Here is a 20611-nt window from a genome sequence, read left to right on the forward strand (position 1 = left end):
CTCCCAGGCGTCACGATGCTGCCCCAGCCTCAGCCTGACTTCTTCCTCATCTCCAAGTCTCCAAGGATTCTGTGGCTTGGATCTTCCACTCCAGGCATCTCCTCACATCTTCCTTCCCCTTCCTTTCCAGGGAGTCCTCACTCGACCGTGCTTCCTCCTTCCTCCCCTGCCCCTTCTCCCCATCCTGGTGCCCCTGTTTTCTCAGCCAGAGTCTGCCAGGGTGTGCACTGGGTCTTGTATAAGTAGGCAGGAGCTCCCTGAGGATGGGGCCTGTACCTCCCGCCTCCCTGATAAGAAACACACCACGGATAGGAACCTTGATATTTTCCTAATTTCCAAAAAACACTCCATGAGGGCAGGGCTGGGAAAAGTGAGGGAGGGAATTAGAGGGAATTATCAGGAGGTGACGGGAAAGAATCGACAGGAGCTGAGGCACAGATAAGCACGGAGTCGCCCTGAGCCCTGGCCCGGGAGCAGGGCAGAGAAGAAGAAGGCAGAGTCTTGAAAGTTGAGAGGGGAGTGGCGGGGTGGAAAGAAAGACAGTCCTGGTGGCTTCTCTGGCAGGTCTGACAGAAGGTTCCCTGGAAGAGTTTACCAAAGTGAAGGCCCAGAGAGGTGAGGTTTCCTGGGGGAGCCAGCCTTGGGGGTCAGTTGTTGAGATGGAGGGAACCTGTGTAACTGGTCCCTCTTTCTTGAGCCCTATAAACCTGGCAGTAGTATTTGGTTGCCATGGGCTCACTGCGGCCGTCCCAAGTCAAAAAGTTCCAAATGAAGTTTCCAGGCATCCTCCGGTTTTGGCCTGGAAGAGAACCCACTGGGTTCTAATCCTGGATCTGCCATTAATTAGTTTGCCGAGTGATCTCTGGCAAGTTCCTCCACTTCTCTGTGCTTCCCTTTCCTCTCCCCACCTCTCTAGCCCATGAACAGGTGCCTGAGGGAGGAGGTGGAGCCTCTCTCCAACCCGGCTCTGAGGCAGGGGGATGAGTGAGATGACCTCCCCAGAGTCTTTTTGCTGCCGGTGGTCAGAGCTTGTCCCTGGTCAGGGGAGGAGGTTGACAAGGAGGACATAGCGCTGTTTTCCTCCTAATGGGGACGTTACTCTCTCCACACCTCCTCCCTGCTCCTCCTCAGGTGCCTCCTGGGCCCTGGGCCCCCTCCCCTGACACGCCCATCTTCCTGCCCACCTGGGGCTCTGCACGGGAGCAGGAGAAACCCTCTGGGAGAGAGACTAGCCCAGCACTCTTGATGAGCAATAATTTGTTTTATGACAGAAAAGGAAATTGTCTTCAGTTTCACAAGAGCGAAACGAATTCGTTTGAAGTAGTTTGCCCTGCGGCAGGCAGGAGAAGGTTTCTCCTGAGCTTGTCTTCGCACTCCTTCTCCCCCTCGCTCCCTCTTCCCTTCTAATTACTGCAGCTTCCAAGCTGTGGGCATGAGTTGATGCCAGGCTGTCAGATGCCAACTGCCCCAGGATCTCACCTCTTGGGTGTGGACAGGGGGATGGAGCCACGGGAAGAAGGTGAGGTGGCTCTCAGTTCAGCTTCTGCCATACCCCAAGACTGGCACCACCATGGAGGAAGGAGGCGGGCCAGGGCAGAGGGCAGCTTGCCAGGGCCCAGGAGGGCCAACAATTCCAGGCTTGGGAGACCACTAGCACCATAATGTCCAGGGAGGGGTCTGTCATGGCCTGGTGGGCTTTGCCTTATGGACCACCTGTGTTTCCTGATCACCCCTCCTCCTCCTCCTCTCTGATTGCAGCCTAGAAGTTGAACTCCCTGGTGGCATCTGGGCAAGTGAATGGACCATGGCCACCTACTGGTATCAAGACTCAAAGATTCATTTGTGGGCAGCCAGGATGGGGAGGAGAACACCAGTGGATCACCAGTGCTCCCACTAAGAAGTCCAGTGGGCCGAAAAGTCATGGGACCCTCCTAGACGCATTCTAAGGGGCCCTTCCTTCCTTCCTTCCACCTATCCATCCTTCCATTCATCCATTCAGCAAACTCATAAAGCCTTCGTAGAGTGCCAGGCACCTTTCCAAGAACCGGGAGGGAAATGATACACAAACCCCCTGCCTCCATGAAGCTTGCTCTCCAACAAGGGGTTTGTTTAGCTACAGAGGAGAGGGACTGTGCCCAGCCTGGGCCTGGGACAGAGCAGACACTTATAAACACTTGCCCAATCTGCATCAGAGGTGACTACAAAAGTTCAGCTGGTGAAGGAAAAAAAAGAAACCCCTTGTTTAACCCCTTCCCTGCCATCTCCGCCTCCAGACTCCCTTCCTCTGCAGGGAGTCCTCCTGCAGAGGTCCTGACTGAGGGTGTGAAGCGGGAGCTGCTGTGTAGCAAGCATGCAGACGCCAGGCTCCAGGCTGCCAACCTGGCACCGCTGCTTGGCGCTGGGCGCCCTCTAAAACAACAAACTTCATGTCTCTAATTCAGCGCTTCCTGTTTGTCTTGATATTATCTCCTGTCCTTGAAGCCCACAGGCCCAATCGGGAATGGGGTAAAGGGCTAGAGCTCTGGGGACTCCGAAAGAGGCAGAGGCTAGGGGACCCTCTCCTGGAGGTTTCTAGGCTGTTTCCAGTGGCACCAGGCAGAGGTTAGTGGTCTCATGTTCCAGGGCCCTCAGTGAGAAGCCTGAACCCCTCCCTGTCCACTCTAGAGGAAGTTTCTAGATTCTGGGTTCTGATTGTCGCAGGTTCTTGGAGCAATGATACACCTTCCCCTCTATGACTCTTGGTTTTCTGGACACTGCAAAACAGGGGGAATTCATGGTGGAAATCACTGCGATTCACTGGCCTCCTTCATTTTCAACGTGGCTGGGAAGTTCTCGTTGTCTAACTTGACCGCCTTCACTAGCCTTTGGGGAATGACTCTGACTTTGGGTGCTTTAACCCCTATGTCTTACGTGTCTCAGGTTCCTGAATCAATATTGTAGGCTCTTTACTGACGAAGCTTCTTCTAGACTTTAAAATCCTGCTGGGACCAGCTGTCTCCCATAAAAGCAGTCCCCCACTGTGTGAGTGTGTCCACCATGTTAGGCATCAAGATGGCGGCCCCGTGGGTGGTAAAATCAGGGCAAATTCCAGACAGGCCCCCACCTCGGCCAGAGGGGCAGCCTCTGCCACCCCCAGAGCTCCAGGTAATAACCTAGGGGCCACGCCAGGCTCGCCAGCACCTGAGCCACCGGCAGCAGATAATGACTGGGGAGCTGGGCAGGCAGAGCCAACCCCTCAATCAGGAAGCAAATTAAAAAGGGGAGGAATCTCCCAGACAGACCACAACAATGAGACCGGCCCCTTTTCCAGGGCACTGCCTGCCTTCCCCCTTCCCTGTCAGATTTCGCCCAGCCCTCCCCTCTAATTCTCCTCTCGTGCAATCCAACTGGAGGTCGTCTGGACGACCCTGGCTGCAGGTTGGTGGCAGTGCCCAGCTGGCCACAACACAGGACACTGGGCCTCTCAATGAGCCACATCTGCCAGCCTGATCTTGGGTTCCTGACAGGGCCCTGGGCATAGTTGGGGGTGAAAGAGGAAGGGTCAGGGCATGCTTTTGTGATTTTGGTGCTCCATCTTGATGCCCCGCAAGGCAAACCCCGGGTGGCTGAGACAATAGGATTTATAGATAACCCACAGTCCCTGGCCTGGCAACCCCTTCTCCTCTGCAAAGGGCACAGTTCAGTTCAGTGCACCATCAGTTTATTGCACACTCAGCACTAGTCATTGTATGAGATGCTGCAGGGATACAAAGAAGATCAGAAAAACTCCAGTCCCTCAAGGGGCTCATGTGCTCACACACACACCTTTAACTGTATCACCCATCAGGCCGTGTTCAGCCCTCTGTATTTTAGGACTCTGGGAAAAAAAGGGTAACTTAGAGAACTGGGAAGGCTTCATAGATGAGGGGAATATATGAGTTGGGCTTCAAAGGATCAAATAGAAGCTCACAGACAGAGAAGTGAGGAAGAGCATTTCAAACAAAGAAGACTATGGGGTGTAAAAATGTATGGACAATAAGGATGAGAAGCAGCCTCCTGTGGCTGGAGCCTGGGAAGTGAGAGGGGTGAGGTTGAAAAGGTAGGCCAAGACCCAATGGGGAAATGGGGCTTAAATTCCAGGCCAAAGTGTATGCCTGGTCAATTTCGCCTGCCAGGTCCTGAAACCCAACCTTCCCCTCTAATTCTCCTCTCATGGGATCCAGCTGGAGGTTGTCCGAGTGACCCTGGCTGCAGGTTCTCTGTTAGACTTCCTCTTATAGGGAATGGGGAGCTATTGAATGTTTTTAAACTGAGGCATGACACGATCAGCATCTGGTAAGAACTGTAGCTGCTCACAGAGGGACAAAGGGGATTCTGCTTTTTCTGCCTCTGCTTTTCTCCATGGCTGCTGTGTAGCCAGCCCTTTCTCTCAGCTCCCACTCACTATCCTTGCCCTTTTCGTCCCAAACCTCCAACAGTTTGTTCCAAGCAGGCTAACAGGGCAGCGCATTTCACTCCTCTAGCTCTCACTCCAACCCTTCATGTCCTTCCACCTCCATCACACAACTGGGGAGGGGGTGGGACAGCCGGTGGGGAAGCTGGGTTCATTTCCTTCATGGATTTTCAGGTATCCAGGCGTCTGTTGTACCTTCCTTCCTGACGCAGGTTTCTGCCTTCACCACTATCCTCCTCAACTAAGGAGCTTCTGGAAGCATCGATTACAGGGAAGTAGTTTTCCAGTTCCCTCAGCTGCGGCTTATGTGCTCTTCTCAGAGAAAGGTGCTGTGCTGAACACCCTGTGGCATGAAAAGGACATGGTTCCTGCCCTCCAGGAATCTACTGACCAGCAGGGAAGATAAGACAACTCCATGGAAAAAGCGTGTGGAAATCAATGCTATGGAAGTTCAGAGGACTGAGGCAGTGACATGCTGCTAGGAGGTGATTCCACAGAGAAAGCACGAGCCAGGAGCGTGAGCATGAGAAGCTTTCTTGAGGGCATAGGCGGGGTGACGGGTGGAAATAATTGGAGCAAAAGTAGGAAGGCTAGACATGTTTGGTGAAGATTAAGTCCAGCAGGGGCTGGGCTGGAGGGTTTAAACAAGGACTAGTGCAAGTGAAGACTGTGAAGGTGATGGAGGCCAAGTAGAAAGTCTTTTCCTTTTTTTTTTTAAGGAGGGTCTTAAATGTCACAGTCAGCACTGAGGAGTCACTGGACATGTTTGAGATGAAAGACGGGGTGGCATTTCATGATACTTAATCTGTTATTGGTCTGCAGGACAGTTTGGGTGAGTGGATACAGAAGTGGCAGAAAACCCCTGCTGCTGCTGCTACTGCTAAGTCACTTCAGTCGTGTCCGACTCTGTGCGACCCCATAGACGGCAGCCCACCAGATTCTCCCGTCCCTGGGATTCTCCAGGCAAGAACACTGGAGTGGGTTGCCATTTCCTTCTCCAATGCATGAAAGTGAAAAGTGAAAGTGAAGTCGCTCAGTCGTGTCTGACTTCGCGACCCCATGGACTGCAGCCTACCAGGCTCCTCCGTCCATGGGATTTTCCAGGCAAGAGTCCTGGAATGGGGTGCCATTGCCTTCTCCGAGAAAACCCCCTAGGAGACCTAAAAACGAATCCAAATGAGAAGAAATTCCTGGCAGCTATTCACCCCAGTTGGCCTGCTATCCCTCTCAGAACCTCCTACCACTTAATAAACCCTTGCTGTGCTTTCTTGGGGGAAAAAATAAAAGTAACTCCTATCACCAAATTGGCACTTCTCTAGAACTTTCACAGATCAGTGCTCATTCATTCGGTTGTTCATTCATTCATTCAGTAAATATTTAAGCAAAATTTGCTGTTATTGTGCTCAGTCATGTCTGACTCTGTGGGCCCATGGACTGTAGCTGGCCAGGCTCCTCTATCTACCCCAATTTTTCAGGCAAGAGCACTGGAGTAGGTTGCCATGCCTTCCTCCAAGGGATCTTTCAACCCAGGGATTGAACCCACATCTCATGCATTGGCAGGTGGATTCTTTACCACTGTGCCACCTGGGAAGCCTTTAAGCAGTGCTTGCTGCTGCTGCTGCTGCTGCTAAGTCGCTTCAGTCATGTCCGACTCTGTGCGACCCCACAGACGGCCTCCTACCAGGCTCCCCCGTCCCTGGGATTCTCCAGGCAAGAACACTGGAGTGGGTTGCCGTTTCCCTCTCCAATGCATGAAAGTGAAAAGTGAAAGTGAAGTTGCTCAGTCCTGTCCGACTCTTAGCGACCCCGTGGACTGCGGCCCACCAGGCTCCTTCGTCCATGGGATTTTCCAGTCAAGAGTGCTGCTTACTAAGTACCCAAAACTGTTTCTTCATTCCTTTCTCCTCTCTGTCTCCCTCACTTACTTTCGGCTTTGAAGACAAAGGTAAACTTTCACCCACACACGTCTGGGGACCTCAGTCCAGCCTCCTCCTCAGCCCCTCCCCACACCCCCCACACCCAAGCTAACCCAGTAGCTCTTGCCTTTGGAGCAGGTTTATAGGGGGAAAATGAGAGAAATAACCACCGTAAGGATTTGGAGGATGGCATGAGGTAGGATAATCTGAGGGCAGGAGGGTAAGCAGCTTGGGCAGCAGAAAGCTCTTGATGGGAGGGAAAAGCAAAGTTGAGAGCTGAGTGTAGAGGGGACCCGGGATGTCTGGGGGAAGGAGGCTGGGCAATGAGGACAGAGGTGGAGAGAAGAGTGGGAGACAGGCCTCTGGGTGAGGATGGGGGCCAGGAGGGAGGAGGGACAAATTAGAGAGCTGGAGAAGGAAGTAGAGTCTTAGCAGCTAGAGGTGGGTGAGGGAGGAGGTGGGGACTGGGAGGCGAGGGCAGAGGAAATGGGCCCAGGCACTGGAGACAAAAGTCTGCGCCGTCTGAGCCTCTGAGGAGCCACCTGGAAGGTGCAGGCAGCGGCAACATCAAACTTGGGATCGGAGGGTTGGCTCTGGGAGTGAGCTGGAACTGGGCGGGGGGTGGGGGGGGTGGGGTGGCTGGAGGGGGAGCTGAGAGCAAGACGGGGGCTTGAATCTGCGATGAACTCTGCTGGGTCTTCAGCTTCATCCAGCACCCCTCTTTCCTCTGAACACCCGGAAGCCTGGGCTCCGGAGTCCCACCCCCCCATGCAGCTTGAGGCCCCTTCGCACCACCCACCCCCACTGTCCTACCTCATTATTGGTGGGAAAGCACTTTGTTCCAAGGTGCGAATAGAGAGGAGGAAGGGGGTCTCCCGTCAGCTAGGGTCCAGGTAAACCAGGATCTGGGTAAAACCCCTCCCCGCAAACCAGTCAGGGTCTCCAGGCACTCTCTACTGATCAGAGGGCTTGGGAGGGGTGTGGGCCAGTAGGTCCAAGCCAAGGGCTTCATCCTTTTCCTCCTCCCAAATCCCCCACCCCAAGATTCTCCCATTTTGGACTGGACCTGCTACCTAAGCATATGGAACCGATTGAAAGAATTTGTATGCTCACCTTATAATTTATGCAAATCAACTCTGTAATTAACTATAATTTGGAGGCATCCTTTGGTATTTGAGACATTTATCCATGAGGAAATGCCCTAGTGATAATGCTCCCGTATTAACATTATTTACTCCACCTGTGTGGTCTCCTCGGCTTGTTTCCCCCCTCACTCTGATTTTCTGGGCTCGAAGGTGGGGAGGGCCAGGGAAGCCCCTCCCTGGAGCCTGCCTCCATCCTGACGCCTGGGCTCCCCCAGGGAGTTGTACATGAGCCCTGTCCTCTTAATTTTGCCTGGGATTAAGGGAGAGGGTGCAGCCGTGACTCCTAAGCCCCTTACCACTCTATTCTCTCCTGCCTGATGGGTGGCTTTCTGCTAAGCTTTTTTGCACTCTTAAGGGCCTCAATGTTCTCATCTCTGAAATGGGTAGAAGAAGGACCTGTCGGGGCCTTTACAGGATAATTACTGAAAAGCTAATGAAGGGACTGGGAATCCCCAGTCTAGAGATTTCTGGGGGTGTAGGGGGAGGAGCAGGACAAGAGTTCAGGGTGCAGAGGCCCTGACTCACCCTGTGGGAGACTTGGTGGGGGAGGTGGCAGGCAAGCCCTGGGCTATTGGGATCTGTGCGTGTGTAAGGGGTGCACAGCAGCTCCTGTCCCCAGTGCCGAGGGCACTGGGCAATGGTCAAGAATGGGATGTGGTCACATGAAAAGTCTCCAGGCTATTCTATGTGGGTTAGAATTCCTAGCTTAAGAGAGCTTTGGGAAACTGGTCTTAGCCTGTTTCATCTGCTTTCCCCTTCCTGATCTTCTGTCCCTCTCTCCTCCAGGACATGCTCCTGTTAGTCAGCATGCCTAAATACACAACCACTCTACTGTTCAGTTTATGTGGTTGGGGACCATGCGGGTCCACCTAAACCCAGCCCTAGGCCCCTTCTCCCTTTGTAGGCTGTGTTCCCAGCCTCTTCACTCTCCTGGCATTCCAGGATGGCCGACCTCCTTATAAAAAGCTTTTGGCTGGGCTCTGCCTCTGGTCCTTGGTGAACTCTTGTCCATCCCAAGCTGCCCCACCCTATCCTAACTCAGGGAGAATGTCTTCCCTTCCTATTTGACAATGAGAGATCCTAGATCCAAAAATGTGAATTACATTGGACCCTCCTGGCAGTTCCGAGTTGAAAAGTAACTGAAAGGGGGACAAAAAAAAGGGAGAAGGAACAAGACCCCAGCAGAGAATGAGAGACCCACCTCAGCTGCCAGAATAGCCAGGAACGCTGCTGGGAGCTCTTCAGGAAGGGACCACGTGAAGGGGTGTGTGTGTGTGTGTGTGTGTGTGTGTGTGTGTGACGTCTTAAAAGTGCCTTCTTTCTTTCCCATGTCCATGGAGAAAACAAAAGGAGGGGGATGGAGTTGGAGAGCTCCTGCCATGCCAGCTCTTTCCTCTGATGATGCTCTCATTTTCTCCATCCTGGGAGAACCACCTTGTCCCTCTCCCATCACCTGTCCAACCTCTGGGGAGGGAAGGATGTCCAGCACCCCCCCATACAGCTGCCTCTTCCAGCTGAAATCCTCCTTTCTTGGCAGACATCAGAGACTCAGATCTCAGCCCCACCACTCCCCCAGGACAGCCGGGGGCCACTGTTTCCTGGATTATCCTAAAAGCTTCCGAGGCCGTGAGGACTTGGCAGCATCCCTGCCCGAGTCTCTCACCTCCCCCTCTGGCTCTGACTGTTGCACCCTTTATAAAGCCTGACTCTTCCATCACCCCCACTTGCCCCTCACTGCTGCTGCCAACTCTGGGCTCCATGGACTGGTAAGAGGGGCTGTTCTCTGTCCAGTTTAGGGGACAGGAGGACCAGATCTCCACTCCAAAGTTGGGCTCACTGAGAAGGGGTTAGAAAGTTTGATTCTCTCTGAACTGGGGAGGGGAACATAAGAGGGAGATCTTAGAGGGGTCTGCATGGAGAACAAAAGAGGATTCTTGGAGGTCTCTGTACTGGGCTGAGATCTGACAGAGGATTTCATTCTGAGAAAATAGAAGGGCTAATATAACAGACATGCAGGGCATACACTCAACCACATGGAAGTCCATACATGATAGCATATCTGCAAAAGTCGTAAGGGGGAAACAGCCGTTCATGTCCTGTGAGGACCATCCTTTATGATGGAGGAGAGAGGACCAGCACCCCATATTCCAGCCCTAAAGGTACACACAGGCGTGGTGAGTACACACACATTTTTAGACACACACACACACATATAGAGATGTACTAGCCTCAGTTGGGTTCATCTTTTAGATTGAGAGTGAGTGTGATGGTAGGGACATTTGGGTTTATAATAGAATTAGTGCACAAGTAGTGCTTTAGGAAGACCCCCAAATAGGGAAGGAGAAAGAAATAACAACCCACTCCAGTATTCTTGCCTAGACAATCCCAGGGATGGATGGAGGAACCTGGTGGGCTACAGTGCATGGGGTCGAAAAGAGTCGGACACAACTAACGCTGAATGCTAAGTGCTTGGCCCTGGGTAGGCTCTCAGTAAGTGTTAGTTCAGTGAATAAAGGATGAATGAAAGAATAACATTTGACTCCAGCTCTGGACTCTGTCCAGTTTCTCAGGAGCTTGGGGGAGGTGAGGGGGTGGGCAGGAGGGGATATGAGGAAGGTATTAGTGTCTGTGATCACCAGCTTGCTGAGTGCAACCTGGAAGTGGGAGTTGGGAGTAGAGAAGAGCAAGCAGCTAGGAGACCAAGAATCAGGAGACTGGGGTTCTGGCCCCTGCTCTGCTTCTAACTTGTTGTATGACTTTGAGCTACTTGCCTCCCCATTCTGAGATTTAATTTCAAAATGAGGGTTTGCACTGGACAATTTTTATGGACTGAATAGCTTTGATATTCTCATAGTACGATCTCTACAGAGGGACACTTGAGGTTTGGAAGGGACCACAGCAAACCAATCCAAGATGGGACCAGTTTGTCCTGTCTGAACATCAGGATCTTAATGGCTCTGTGCTGGGGAATATTTTAAGAATTTTGTCCTTTCCACCTTCAGGATCTAGGGGAGCCAGACTTCCAGGGCCATCACTACTGCTGAGGCTAGATTGAACAGGGGGCAGAATATGTGCTTTAGAGCCTGACAGATCTGGAGTTGGTTTCCTTCTCTGTCTCTTAACAGCTCTGTAATTTTGGGCAGGCCGTTTAACTTCAGCTTCCTCATCTGTACAATGGGGGGATAATAACAACTACCTTGCTGCATGCTCATGAGAATTTGAGATGTTGGTGCCCAATAAATAAATGCTGGTTATGATGAACATGGAGACCATCAAGGCTGCTCCAGCTACAAAGTGGATTGCTGACTATAAATGAGGCATGAGAAGGAGAGGAGTGGCAAGAATGGGAGACAGCACTTTTGGCAAAATCTGTTTACTCCTTTAGGGGGACGAGAAATGGCCCAAGTCCTGGACAGATCTCGGTGGGCAGCGTGCTTCAACTTTGAAGTGAGATATCGAGGCAGCAGGCAGGGGCGATCTTGGCAGTCAGATTAGACTATGAGCATCATTAAGTAAGGAAACTCACAAGTGGGAAATCGAAAGGGCTGGAACCAAAGGAACAAAAGCAGAGGGGGATCTGGAAGAAAGAAATTGTCCTGAGTCAGAGGCAGAAACCCAGGGAGGGCAGGAAGTGAGGAAGGCTGACTTTTCTGAGACAACTGCACTGCTGAATTTCACAATGACAATGAGCTCCAGGCAGATGGAGGGTCTTTGCTTCTGGGAAACCCAGGTGGCTGTGGGTCAGGACCTGGCGGGGTTAAAGGGGGGCAGGGTGAAAGCCTGGTGGGATGTCTACCATCCAGGGGCAGTATACCTTTCTGTGTTCTTTCCAGGGAAAGATGGAAACAGGAAGACAAGACAAGCTGGTGCCTATACATAAATGAGAGAGGGGCTCGGGTTTCCCACCAAGAGTTAGATCTGTGCTCAGGCGTTAAACCAGAGGTCAGTGGGCTGCTGGGAGGACAACGAGGAGGAGGAAGAGAATTCCTAGGGGTCGAATCAGACTTAATCCAGAAATTCGAGTAGCAGGCTCTTCGATGTGAGCCTGTAACTCCGTTCCAGATGTGGTTATGAACTCAAGTGCAAATCCAAGTCAAGATTTGCAGGCTGAATGCATGGAAATAAAACCATGTGGACAGAAAGGGGGTGTCCATTTAGCTGTGGCCACAAAGACCCAGAGCCGTTCTTGAGACTCGACATCTCAGGGGCCCAAGAGTCAGGAATTAAATCCCAATCAGAAAGTGCAATCCCTGACATCTGGGCGGCACCTCTCGGCTTCCTAAGTGCCCGCCCGTCCTTTACCCCACAGGGCGGCTGCTCTAACCGCATTTCACTCATGAGGAAACTGAGTCTCAGAGCAACCTGATTCACCAGATCAGCATAGCAAATGCAGGGCCAGAGATAGAATTTAGGTCTGTCAACTTCCAGTCCTAAGATCTTTGTGAATATACCTTAATCCAACAAACATTTGCTGGGAACCAACTTATTTAATAATTATAACACTATAAACGATAACTTCCCTTTACTACGAGCTTACCAGGGGCCCCACGGGTTAAATGCTTTAGGAACATCAATTTTTCTAAGCCCCAGGAAACCCTCCCGACTTGTACCCAGGTTGTCCAGATGAGGAAACCGGGTCCTACAAACGAGGGATTTGCACAGATGAATCAAACACTGATTCTGGATATGAGAATGTGTATGTTTGGTGGTGGAGAACCATACACAAAAAGATCGATTTTCAAGTGCCTTGTGGACTCAGTTTGGCAGTTTAATAGTTGCACTTACTATTCAGGACAGGTAAACCAACTGCGGTGGAACCGAAGCTCTATCTGTGAAAATGAATCAGCCTAAATTTCACTCAGGTTGTATGAAATAGATGTAAAGACAAAAACGAAATTTAAAAAGCAGATGGCAGAGCGCATAGGGAAAGCCAGCCGGGGCAACGAAAAAAATTAGGAAGTTGATCAGAATTCCCCTTGCAACAGAAGAGTCACTTCAGGAGGTCGAAGCGGCAAGTACGGGGAGGCACCCACTGGGAAGGGAGCCTCCTAGCCCGGCGCACAGGCCAGGCTGGCGGGGAGGAGACGGGAACTCCCCAACTCATCCGCCCTGGTTATCTCAATCAACTCCGATCTGGAGAGAAGTTTGTAGGTGGGCGTCGCAAACGCCCTGAAACTTTGCAGAGGGCTGCACTGTGCATTTGTTTTTCTCACAGGAATCCAAGACCTTTCCCCAGAGTTATGAACCTTGGGTTTAGACATTCAGATGAGAATTGGGAAGGAGTGAGGCAAGGGGTCGCGCAAATCTTTGCAGAAGTGTCCTTTTCCCAGGCTATCCCGGCGCCTAACCCAACTTTCACAGTCGGGTGCGCCAGAGGACGAGAGGGGCTGGGCGCAGGCTGAGAACCTTCGGGCCCGAGGGGAACGCGACTGTATTTGAGACGCGGACCTGGGAGGCGCTGGGGTTGCTGCCCAGGGGTAGATGGAGAGTGAGAGCTGAGGGGGCAGGTAGAGACCGACCAGATGGGTGGGAAGAGGAGAGGAGGAGGTCACTCAAAAAACGGTGAGTAGCCAGAGAGCCGGGAAGCAAGAGAGAGCGCAAAGAACTTGGAAAGGTGGTGGTCACGGAGAGAAGCGGCTGGGGGAATGGTGAAAGAGGGAAGCGGCCAAGACCAACTTCTCACGGCCCAGGCCTGGGGTAGACAGGACACATACTCGGCGCTCAATCCTGTTTCTTTCCTCTCCGTTCTGTGGCAGCTCTGCCTAGCCGGGGTGGGCGGGTGGGTGGAGGGGCGTCGAGGCAAACGGCGCCCTAGGGTGACTCGGTATCACCCTCAGGACCCGCCTCCTCCTCCATTCCCGCAGGGTCTGAGTCCTGCGTGCCCGCCAAACCAAGCCAGCTCGAGGGCAGTACTCCGCTCGATGGGGCGGGCCCCAGAACCCGGGAGACACCCCGCCCAGGCCCCTCGCCCCAGCAGTGGAGGGGCCAAGGAGGAGCAAGGGAGGGGCGGAGTGCGACCTAGTTAGAGATCACCGCCACCCCCCACCCCCCGCCCGCCCTCCCTCTCCCCTGGGCCCGGCCCGGTCCGGCTGAGCCCGCAAGGGTTAAAGGCGGCCGCAGGTGAGGTGGGCGGGGCCGTGAATTCGGGGAAAAAGGAGCGCAGGGCAGAGGATGAAGGCAGAGAGCGCGGTGAGTCACGGGCGGAGCTGGCCTCGCTCGCTCGCTCGCCGGCTCCCGCCCGCCCTCCGCCCTCCCGCCGCCTCTCTCCGCCCCTCCTCCGCCGCCCGCTGCCGGGTCTGCTCGCTGCTCTCGCTGGCCCTCGGCTCCTGCCGCTCGCCGCTGGAGAGCCCGCTGGCGCGCGGCTTCAAGAGCGCCCTTCGGGAGCGCGCCAGCCTGCCGTGCCCGGAGCCCGAGCGCACACTCGAGGTAGGAGCCCGCCCGGATCCGGGCGGCAAGGGGCGCGCGCACCAGGGATCTTCTCGGAAAGACGTGCCCGAAACGCGCTGCAGCTTCCTCCGGCCTCGGGGGAGGTGGTCCTAAAGAATCTGAGGGGTTTAGAGCCCCGGCGGAGTGAAAACGGGGCGGAAGGGAGAGGCTGGAGACTGGGGAAAGTGGAGCGACTGGGACAGCTGGAGGACTGGAAACTTGAGGACCGGGAGTACGGAAGTCCTAACCACCTGAGCGCCGGTGATGGGAGAGGCAGCCGGCGGAAGAGGGAAGAAGGGTGTCTCTACCCGCCTTCGCGCCTGGGGAGCCGCAAGCCCGGGTACGCGCCCGGCTGTCTCCCTTACCGAGATCTCGATAGCAGGCTAGTGCATCCCAGGATTGGGCTCCCTGGCCCTGTGGCTGGAGAGGCCACTCTGGAGCCTGGATCGTTAGCTTGTTCCCCAACCCCCACTCCAACCCCTGGGGCAGTTCCCAGGCGCCAAAAGCTATTAGGGTCCCAGACCTCACTGCTCCTACCCAGCCCCTACTGGGCTGCCCCGCCTGGGCCTGAGGCTCTGTTCTTGCCGTTTCACCCAGTTCCTTTCTTGTGGTGAGGCAGGAGGAGCTTGAGTAGGCGCCCTAGTTCCCTACTCCCTCCCTCTCCCAGACAACCTAAGCGACCTCCCTGGTCCCCCAGAAGCAGAAGATAGTAAGGTCATCCAAATACTTATTTGGGAGGGAAAAATCCCTGCCCTAAACCACTGTCTCCTCCCGCCACAATCAGCGAAGGTCCAGGCACCCGAACTCACTCCAGGCATCAGGGCAGGGCTCCCAGATCTTACTAAGAGGTGGTGAGATGAGGGGGACCTTCAAGTGACAAGTATGTGTTCCAGAAAGGGGCCCACTCTTTCTGGAGGGGGTGGTCTTTAGGTTCCCAATGGTTAAAGGAAAGAGAAACAGACCAGGAATGGAGTGACCTGGTTCACGGAGATACATACTAGTTGATTGAATGAACAGATTGAATATCTTTTTTCAAGTGACTTTTCCAATTATGGCTGTTTCCTCGTCTTTAAAATGAGGATTGAAAAATAAAATAAGAGGATTGGCCAGGAGCAGTGGTTCTCAACACTTGGTCGCACGTTAGAATCATGTGGAGAGCTCCTAAAAACGATCCAAGTCTAGATTATGCACTCCCTGTATAATATCTCTGGGTAATTCTTCCTCTTAATTTCTGTGCTATTCTGGCTTTTCCTGTTGCTTCCCCCACTCTGTCCCCAAATCCCTTACGGAGGTGGCAGTTTTATCTTCCTGAGCTTGCTGGTAAGCTCTTCTCTGGCTGACCTCTTCTCCGGGGAAGCAGACCCCTCCAGGCTTCATATCTGGGTCTTCCCCAGATTGGAGGAGGGCAGAGGTGGCAGCCAGAAAACTTGCTGGGCGCTGTCAGGTCAGAGAGGGGGGCTTAGCTTTCTCTGGTGGAGAGACATCCTCTGGAAACTGGCACTGTAGCTATACCCTGGGAAGGTGAAGTCCCCGCTAGAGAGAAAGGGAATGGGGGCCAGGTACGGGAGTGGGTTTGATGGGGCTGGGGCAATCAGCCAGCAGGGAGCTGGGGGGAGTGGTGTAGGGCAGAGAAATGCTCTTCTTCACCGAACATGCCTCAGGGATGGAAAGAGCGCTCTTTTTCTAAAACCTCAGAACCTGCTTGTGGCTTTGGGAAGTCAGGTCACCTTAAGTTTTGGGTTAGAACACCTCCCTCTACCCAGGTGAGTCCTGAGTTAAGGTGCGGACTTAAACTAGAGATGAGCCTAGATTCTCCATTCTGGCTGGCAGCAGATCTGTGGGGGTGGGGGTGGGAATTTTGGGGGAGGGATATGGGAGCAATGCCACTGCCCCTGACACCCAGCTGGGCAGCTAGGATGGTTCTAGAACTGTAATCTAGGTAAGTCTGACCTGCTCACCTGGGACCAGCCCAACTCCCTGGATGAGCTGAGTCCTGTAGGAAGGATCACCTAGGAGAAGGTGAATTTCTGTCAGCGTCTGCCGTCGGTGGAGGGCCTCGCACCCTCAATCCTTCCTAGCGCTCTTAACTGGTCTTTAGTCCTCAACCAAAGGTTCTTTCCCCTCTTTTCACCTGGGGGTGGGAAAGAAGTACTTGGCCCGGGAGGGGATCTGGGCTGGGAAGGAAAATAAGCCAGTTACTTTCCTCACTTTGTCTCTTCTTTGCCTCCTTCAGGTCCCACCTGAGGTGCCCTTGACTATCCCTGTCCCCCATTCCACCCCGGATCCCGGCAATGCTAACCGCCGTCTGCGGCTCTCTGGGCAGCCAGCACACGGACGCGCCTGCCGCCTCCCCGCCGCGCCTCGACCTGCAGCCTCTCCAAACATACCAGGGCCACACGAGCCCGGAGGCCGGGGACTACCCCTCCCCGCTGCAGCCTGGAGAGCTGCAGAGCCTCCCGCTGGGCCCCGAGGTGGACTTCTCACAGGGCTATGAGCTGCCGGGGGCCTCCTCTCGGGTAACCTGCGAGGACCTGGAAAACGACAGCCCCTTGGTCCCAGGACCCTTTTCCAAGCTCCTGCAGCCGGACATGTCACACCATTACGAATCCTGGTTCCGGCCGACACACCCAGGCACCGAGGATGGCTCGTGGTGGGACCTTCATCCGGGTACCAGCTGGATGGACCTCCCCCACGCTCAGAGCGCGCTGACCTCACCGGGCCACCCCGGGGCGCTTCAGGCTGGCTTGGGGGGCTATGTTGGAGACCACCAGCTCTGCGCCCCGCCGCCCCACCCACATCCGCACCACCTCCTCCCAGCCGCCGGAGGGCAGCACCTCCTGGTGCCTCCCGACGGGGCGAAGGCGTTGGAAGCAGCAGCCCCAGAGTCCCAGGGCCTGGATACCAGTCTGGACGGGGCGGCCCGGCCCAAAGGCTCCCGGCGGTCGGTGCCCCGCAGCTCAGGCCAGACCGTTTGCCGCTGTCCCAACTGCTTGGAGGCGGAGCGACTGGGGGCTCCATGCGGGCCCGATGGGGGCAAGAAGAAGCATTTGCACAACTGCCACATCCCAGGCTGTGGGAAAGCTTACGCCAAGACGTCACACCTGAAGGCGCATCTGCGCTGGCATAGCGGTGACCGTCCCTTCGTGTGCAACTGGCTCTTCTGCGGCAAGCGCTTCACGCGCTCTGACGAGCTGCAGCGCCATCTCCAGACCCACACCGGCACCAAGAAGTTCCCCTGCGCCGTCTGCAGCCGGGTCTTCATGCGCAGCGACCACCTGGCCAAACACATGAAAACCCACGAGGGCACCAAAGAGGAGGCAGCCGGGGCAGCGGCGGGCGAGGGCAAGGCTGGCGGGGTGGAGCCCCCCGGCGGCAAAGGCAAGCGCGAGGCTGAGGGCAGCGCGGCTCCCTCCAACTGAGCTCCTCCGTCCTGCCTCCCCGCTGGTCTTCCCTGGGGCCATCAGAAGAGAGCCCTCGGGCCGGATGCCCTGGTCGGGGGGGTGGCTTGAGTAAGAGGAGAAAGTGGTTATTTATTGAGAGGGAGGAAAAGTGGTGTGGGGGTCAGGGAACCTGGGCGCTAGGGGTTTCGTAGTCTCTGGAGCTGGACGGGACAGATGCGTTTGACTGTTTTGACTGGGCAGGGAGGAGCTGTGCATGCCGGTCAGTTCTCCCCTTCCTCTATTTCACTCACGCCCCTGGGCTGGGAGTTGGGGAGGGATACCCCTGTGGCGGCTGGAGGGCGGAGGGCACAGGTTGGAGGAGACAGCGTGTCCCAGGAGCAGAGGGGAGTGGGGCCGCCCCGGGCGCTGGGGGTAGCTGTCTGGACACGTCCTTAGCGCCTGGGAACCGGGACATAAAAGGGCCTCCAGAGCCGCCCTGCGCCCCGGGTCCCTTTCATCCCCCTTAGATTGCTTTTACCCCAGGGTTTCCGGAGGAAGAGCTGAGATGGGGTATCAGAGGCTGGGGGTCCCCCTAAGGGAGGAGATTCTATCTGGCTGGGAGGGTTGTCGCCACAGAAGTAACGCCTTTGATGTGCCTCCTTATTAAGCCTTCCAGACCCAGTCTGATGGAGGCATGAAGGAAGAGGGGAAGAGGGCCAGAATCCCGCGACAGCTTCCAGCAAGACCGGTGGGGTGGAGGAGAGGGCTAGATGCGGGGGTTGAGCAAGGAAATCTCTTCTAAAAAAATGGGAGAAAGGAATTTGGTCAGGGAGTGGAACTAAGCCTTTCCCTCTCTAACTCTGATTCAGCCCTTCACTTTTGGTCTTTATAGAAATAAAGTTCAGTAGCCCACTCTGGTCTGTCACCCCAGGTAGGTCTTCAAGGCAGCCAGGAGCCCCTGCTCCAGAATTGATGTAGTTCCTCACCCTAAGTCCCTGGCATTTGCCTTCCCCTTAGGGATAGAACGAAGAGGGTTATCTCAGCTTCGTGGGGTTAGGTGGGAATGTCCACCTCCAACTGTTTGGCTCTGAGTGGAGAAGTCTGTACCTGTCTGGCCATCTTCTCTTCTTTGCCTCTTAGCCGAGAAGCTAAGCCCCACTCTTTCTTTAGCTCAACCCTCCCCTTTCCTGCTGCCTACCAGTCTTGCCCCTCCTATAGAGTGTGTTAGGAGGCTCCCCTTCCAAATGAAGAGGTTCTCTCGTTGGAAGGGGTCTGCCTTCTGAGGTGATGTCCAGGAAGCATCCCTATTCCCTTTTTAGATGCTAAAAATGCATCCTGATGGTGATCCTGGAGTGGGGAACGTGGGGCCGGGGGAAGCCAGCAGAGGCTGAGCCAGGCACTTGGAAGGAAGCTGATGGGGGGAAGGGTCTGGTGGGCCATAGGACCCTGGAGCTAGTGGGCTTTCTCAGGCTCCAGATAGTGGTCTTAAGGTTTCCCTTGACCTCCTTTTTCCCTGCCCTTCTTTCTCCACCCAGAGCCCTATGCAAGGGTTAGTTGTGTATTGATTTTTTAAGTTATAAGCAAAGGGTATTTTATTTAATATTAGGACATGTGTGTGCATGTTGTGTGTACCTATGTATGTGTGTGTTTCTGTGTGTATGTGTGTTTCTCTACTGAGCCTGGGGTCTCCAGCCAGGGAGACCCCGTCTTGTTCAACCCAGCCAAGGTCCTCTGGCCTAAGGCCCATAGCATCTTTTCCTTGGGGATGCTGGAGCCCAGTCCAAGGACTGGGTGCTTTTTGGGAAGTGGGGCTGGAATCTGAGAGGGAGGGGCATATGTTTGTCTAGAAGAGAGCCCTTCTTACGAGGGATAGGGTGACTCTCCCTGAAGGACCCATGGGGTAGGTTAAGAAGTCACGTCCTTTCTTTATGCTCCCTCTGTCCCTACCTCCTGCTTATCTGACCAGAGGTCCCTTGTGGAGAGAGTTGGGGGCAGAAGAGAATGGGCAGTGTCTGCAGGTTGCCTGGCCTGGTGGGCAAGGGGGAGGGAGAGAGGGTTCCGTGGGCGTGAGATGCCGTTTTCCTCCACCCATCGAAACCAGCCACCCTCTCCCTGTGCCACCAGGACAGTCCTTCCCAGTGACCATTCTCAGGGGAACTCCCTAGTGGGGGTTGGGGAGGGGGATGTGGATGTTCCCCCCATGGAGGCCCCAAGCTCTAAGGTGTGCGGGTGAGGGCTTTGGATAGATTTTCTTCTGCTCCCCTCTTTTATAGACCGAGGTTGCTTGGCTGTCTGCCCTCTTCTAGGCAGCCCCCTAGAGGAGAAATGTAGGATTTTTTTTTTTTCTTTAACTGCTGTGAACCCACTTTAGGGGGGGTGGGGGGAGGAGGAGGAAGAAGTGGCCTGTGTTTTTTATGCCATAATAAAGTCATCAACCACATCACTGCTTCATTTGTCTTCCAGCTCTGGCTTCCTTTTTGACTCAGGGTCCCTCAGCAGTGAGGACCAGGCTGGCTACAGGGTAGGGTGGACACTTCTCTTTGATCCTGCAGCCCTGGGCAGCCTCCCCTCCTTTTGTTTGGGGGCAGAGCTGAGCTGATTGAAGGGTCTGATCCTGCCCTGCCTGGAGGTTGTTGGTGCAGGAGGAGGGTGGGGTTCCCTCGGGGTTGATAGCTGGGCCGACGTCCTTCCCTGGTCTTCACCTGTGGAGATGGAAAGATTCTAGATATTTCCTTCCTCTTCCGCATGCAAGCCCCTTCTTTAGCCTCCCCCACCAAGAATGCTGGTTCCCTGCCTTCCCAGTGATGGCCAGCCTCTTGGTCCCCTCTCCCCACCCCTGTGGGGGTGTGCCTGTCAATCAGGCCTTCTGGTTGTGAGTGAGGTGGGGGTGACTGACAGCGATTTCTTCACTCAGGATGATCCCTATCAGGGACAAGGTGATGAAAGGCAGCCCAGCTATCTGATGGGCTCCCGCCCAGCGGGAAAGTATGAAGGGAAGGTTCCTACTGCAGCTCCCAGCTAGAGACCCGACACAGTTACACAATCGCAGTGTGCACAGAAGTGCTTCACTGGGTCCATGGGGCACCTCCAGATATGTGCGAATGCATACTTTTTCCAGGCTGTTCCGTGCCTGGTGCACAGTTGGTGCCTGACACATGTCAGAGTAAAAGCCTCATGACTCCAGAGTCCCAAACCTAGGAAGGTTGATAGGGATCAGTTTTTAGCTCCAAGGGTGCAGAGTAGGTTACTGTATTCTTCCACCTTCTCATCCTACATGATGGCCAAAATTACCTACCCTAGTGGGACTCCTAT

General features: G+C 54.6%; 1 protein-coding gene across 1 annotated transcript; it reads left to right on the forward strand.

Annotated features, from left to right (window-relative positions):
• The first annotated feature begins 13793 nt into the window (after positions 1 to 13793).
• On the forward strand, positions 13794 to 19739 carry SP6 (Sp6 transcription factor). Its single transcript, XM_069543234.1, has 2 exons — positions 13794 to 13919; positions 16153 to 19739. The coding sequence occupies exon 2, from the start codon at positions 16211 to 16213 to the stop codon at positions 17336 to 17338; it is 1128 nt and encodes a 375-aa protein (XP_069399335.1). The 5' UTR covers positions 13794 to 13919; positions 16153 to 16210; the 3' UTR covers positions 17339 to 19739.
• The last annotated feature ends 872 nt before the right edge of the window (positions 19740 to 20611 follow it).

The sequence above is a fragment of the Ovis canadensis genome, chromosome 11 (assembly GCF_042477335.2).
Source record: "Ovis canadensis isolate MfBH-ARS-UI-01 breed Bighorn chromosome 11, ARS-UI_OviCan_v2, whole genome shotgun sequence".
Lineage (NCBI taxonomy): Eukaryota > Metazoa > Chordata > Mammalia > Artiodactyla > Bovidae > Ovis > Ovis canadensis.

Coding starts and splice junctions, on each gene's coding strand:
- SP6 (XM_069543234.1), top strand. CDS start 16,211: ATGCTAACCGCCGTCTGCGGCTCTCTGGGCAGCCAGCACACGGACGCG.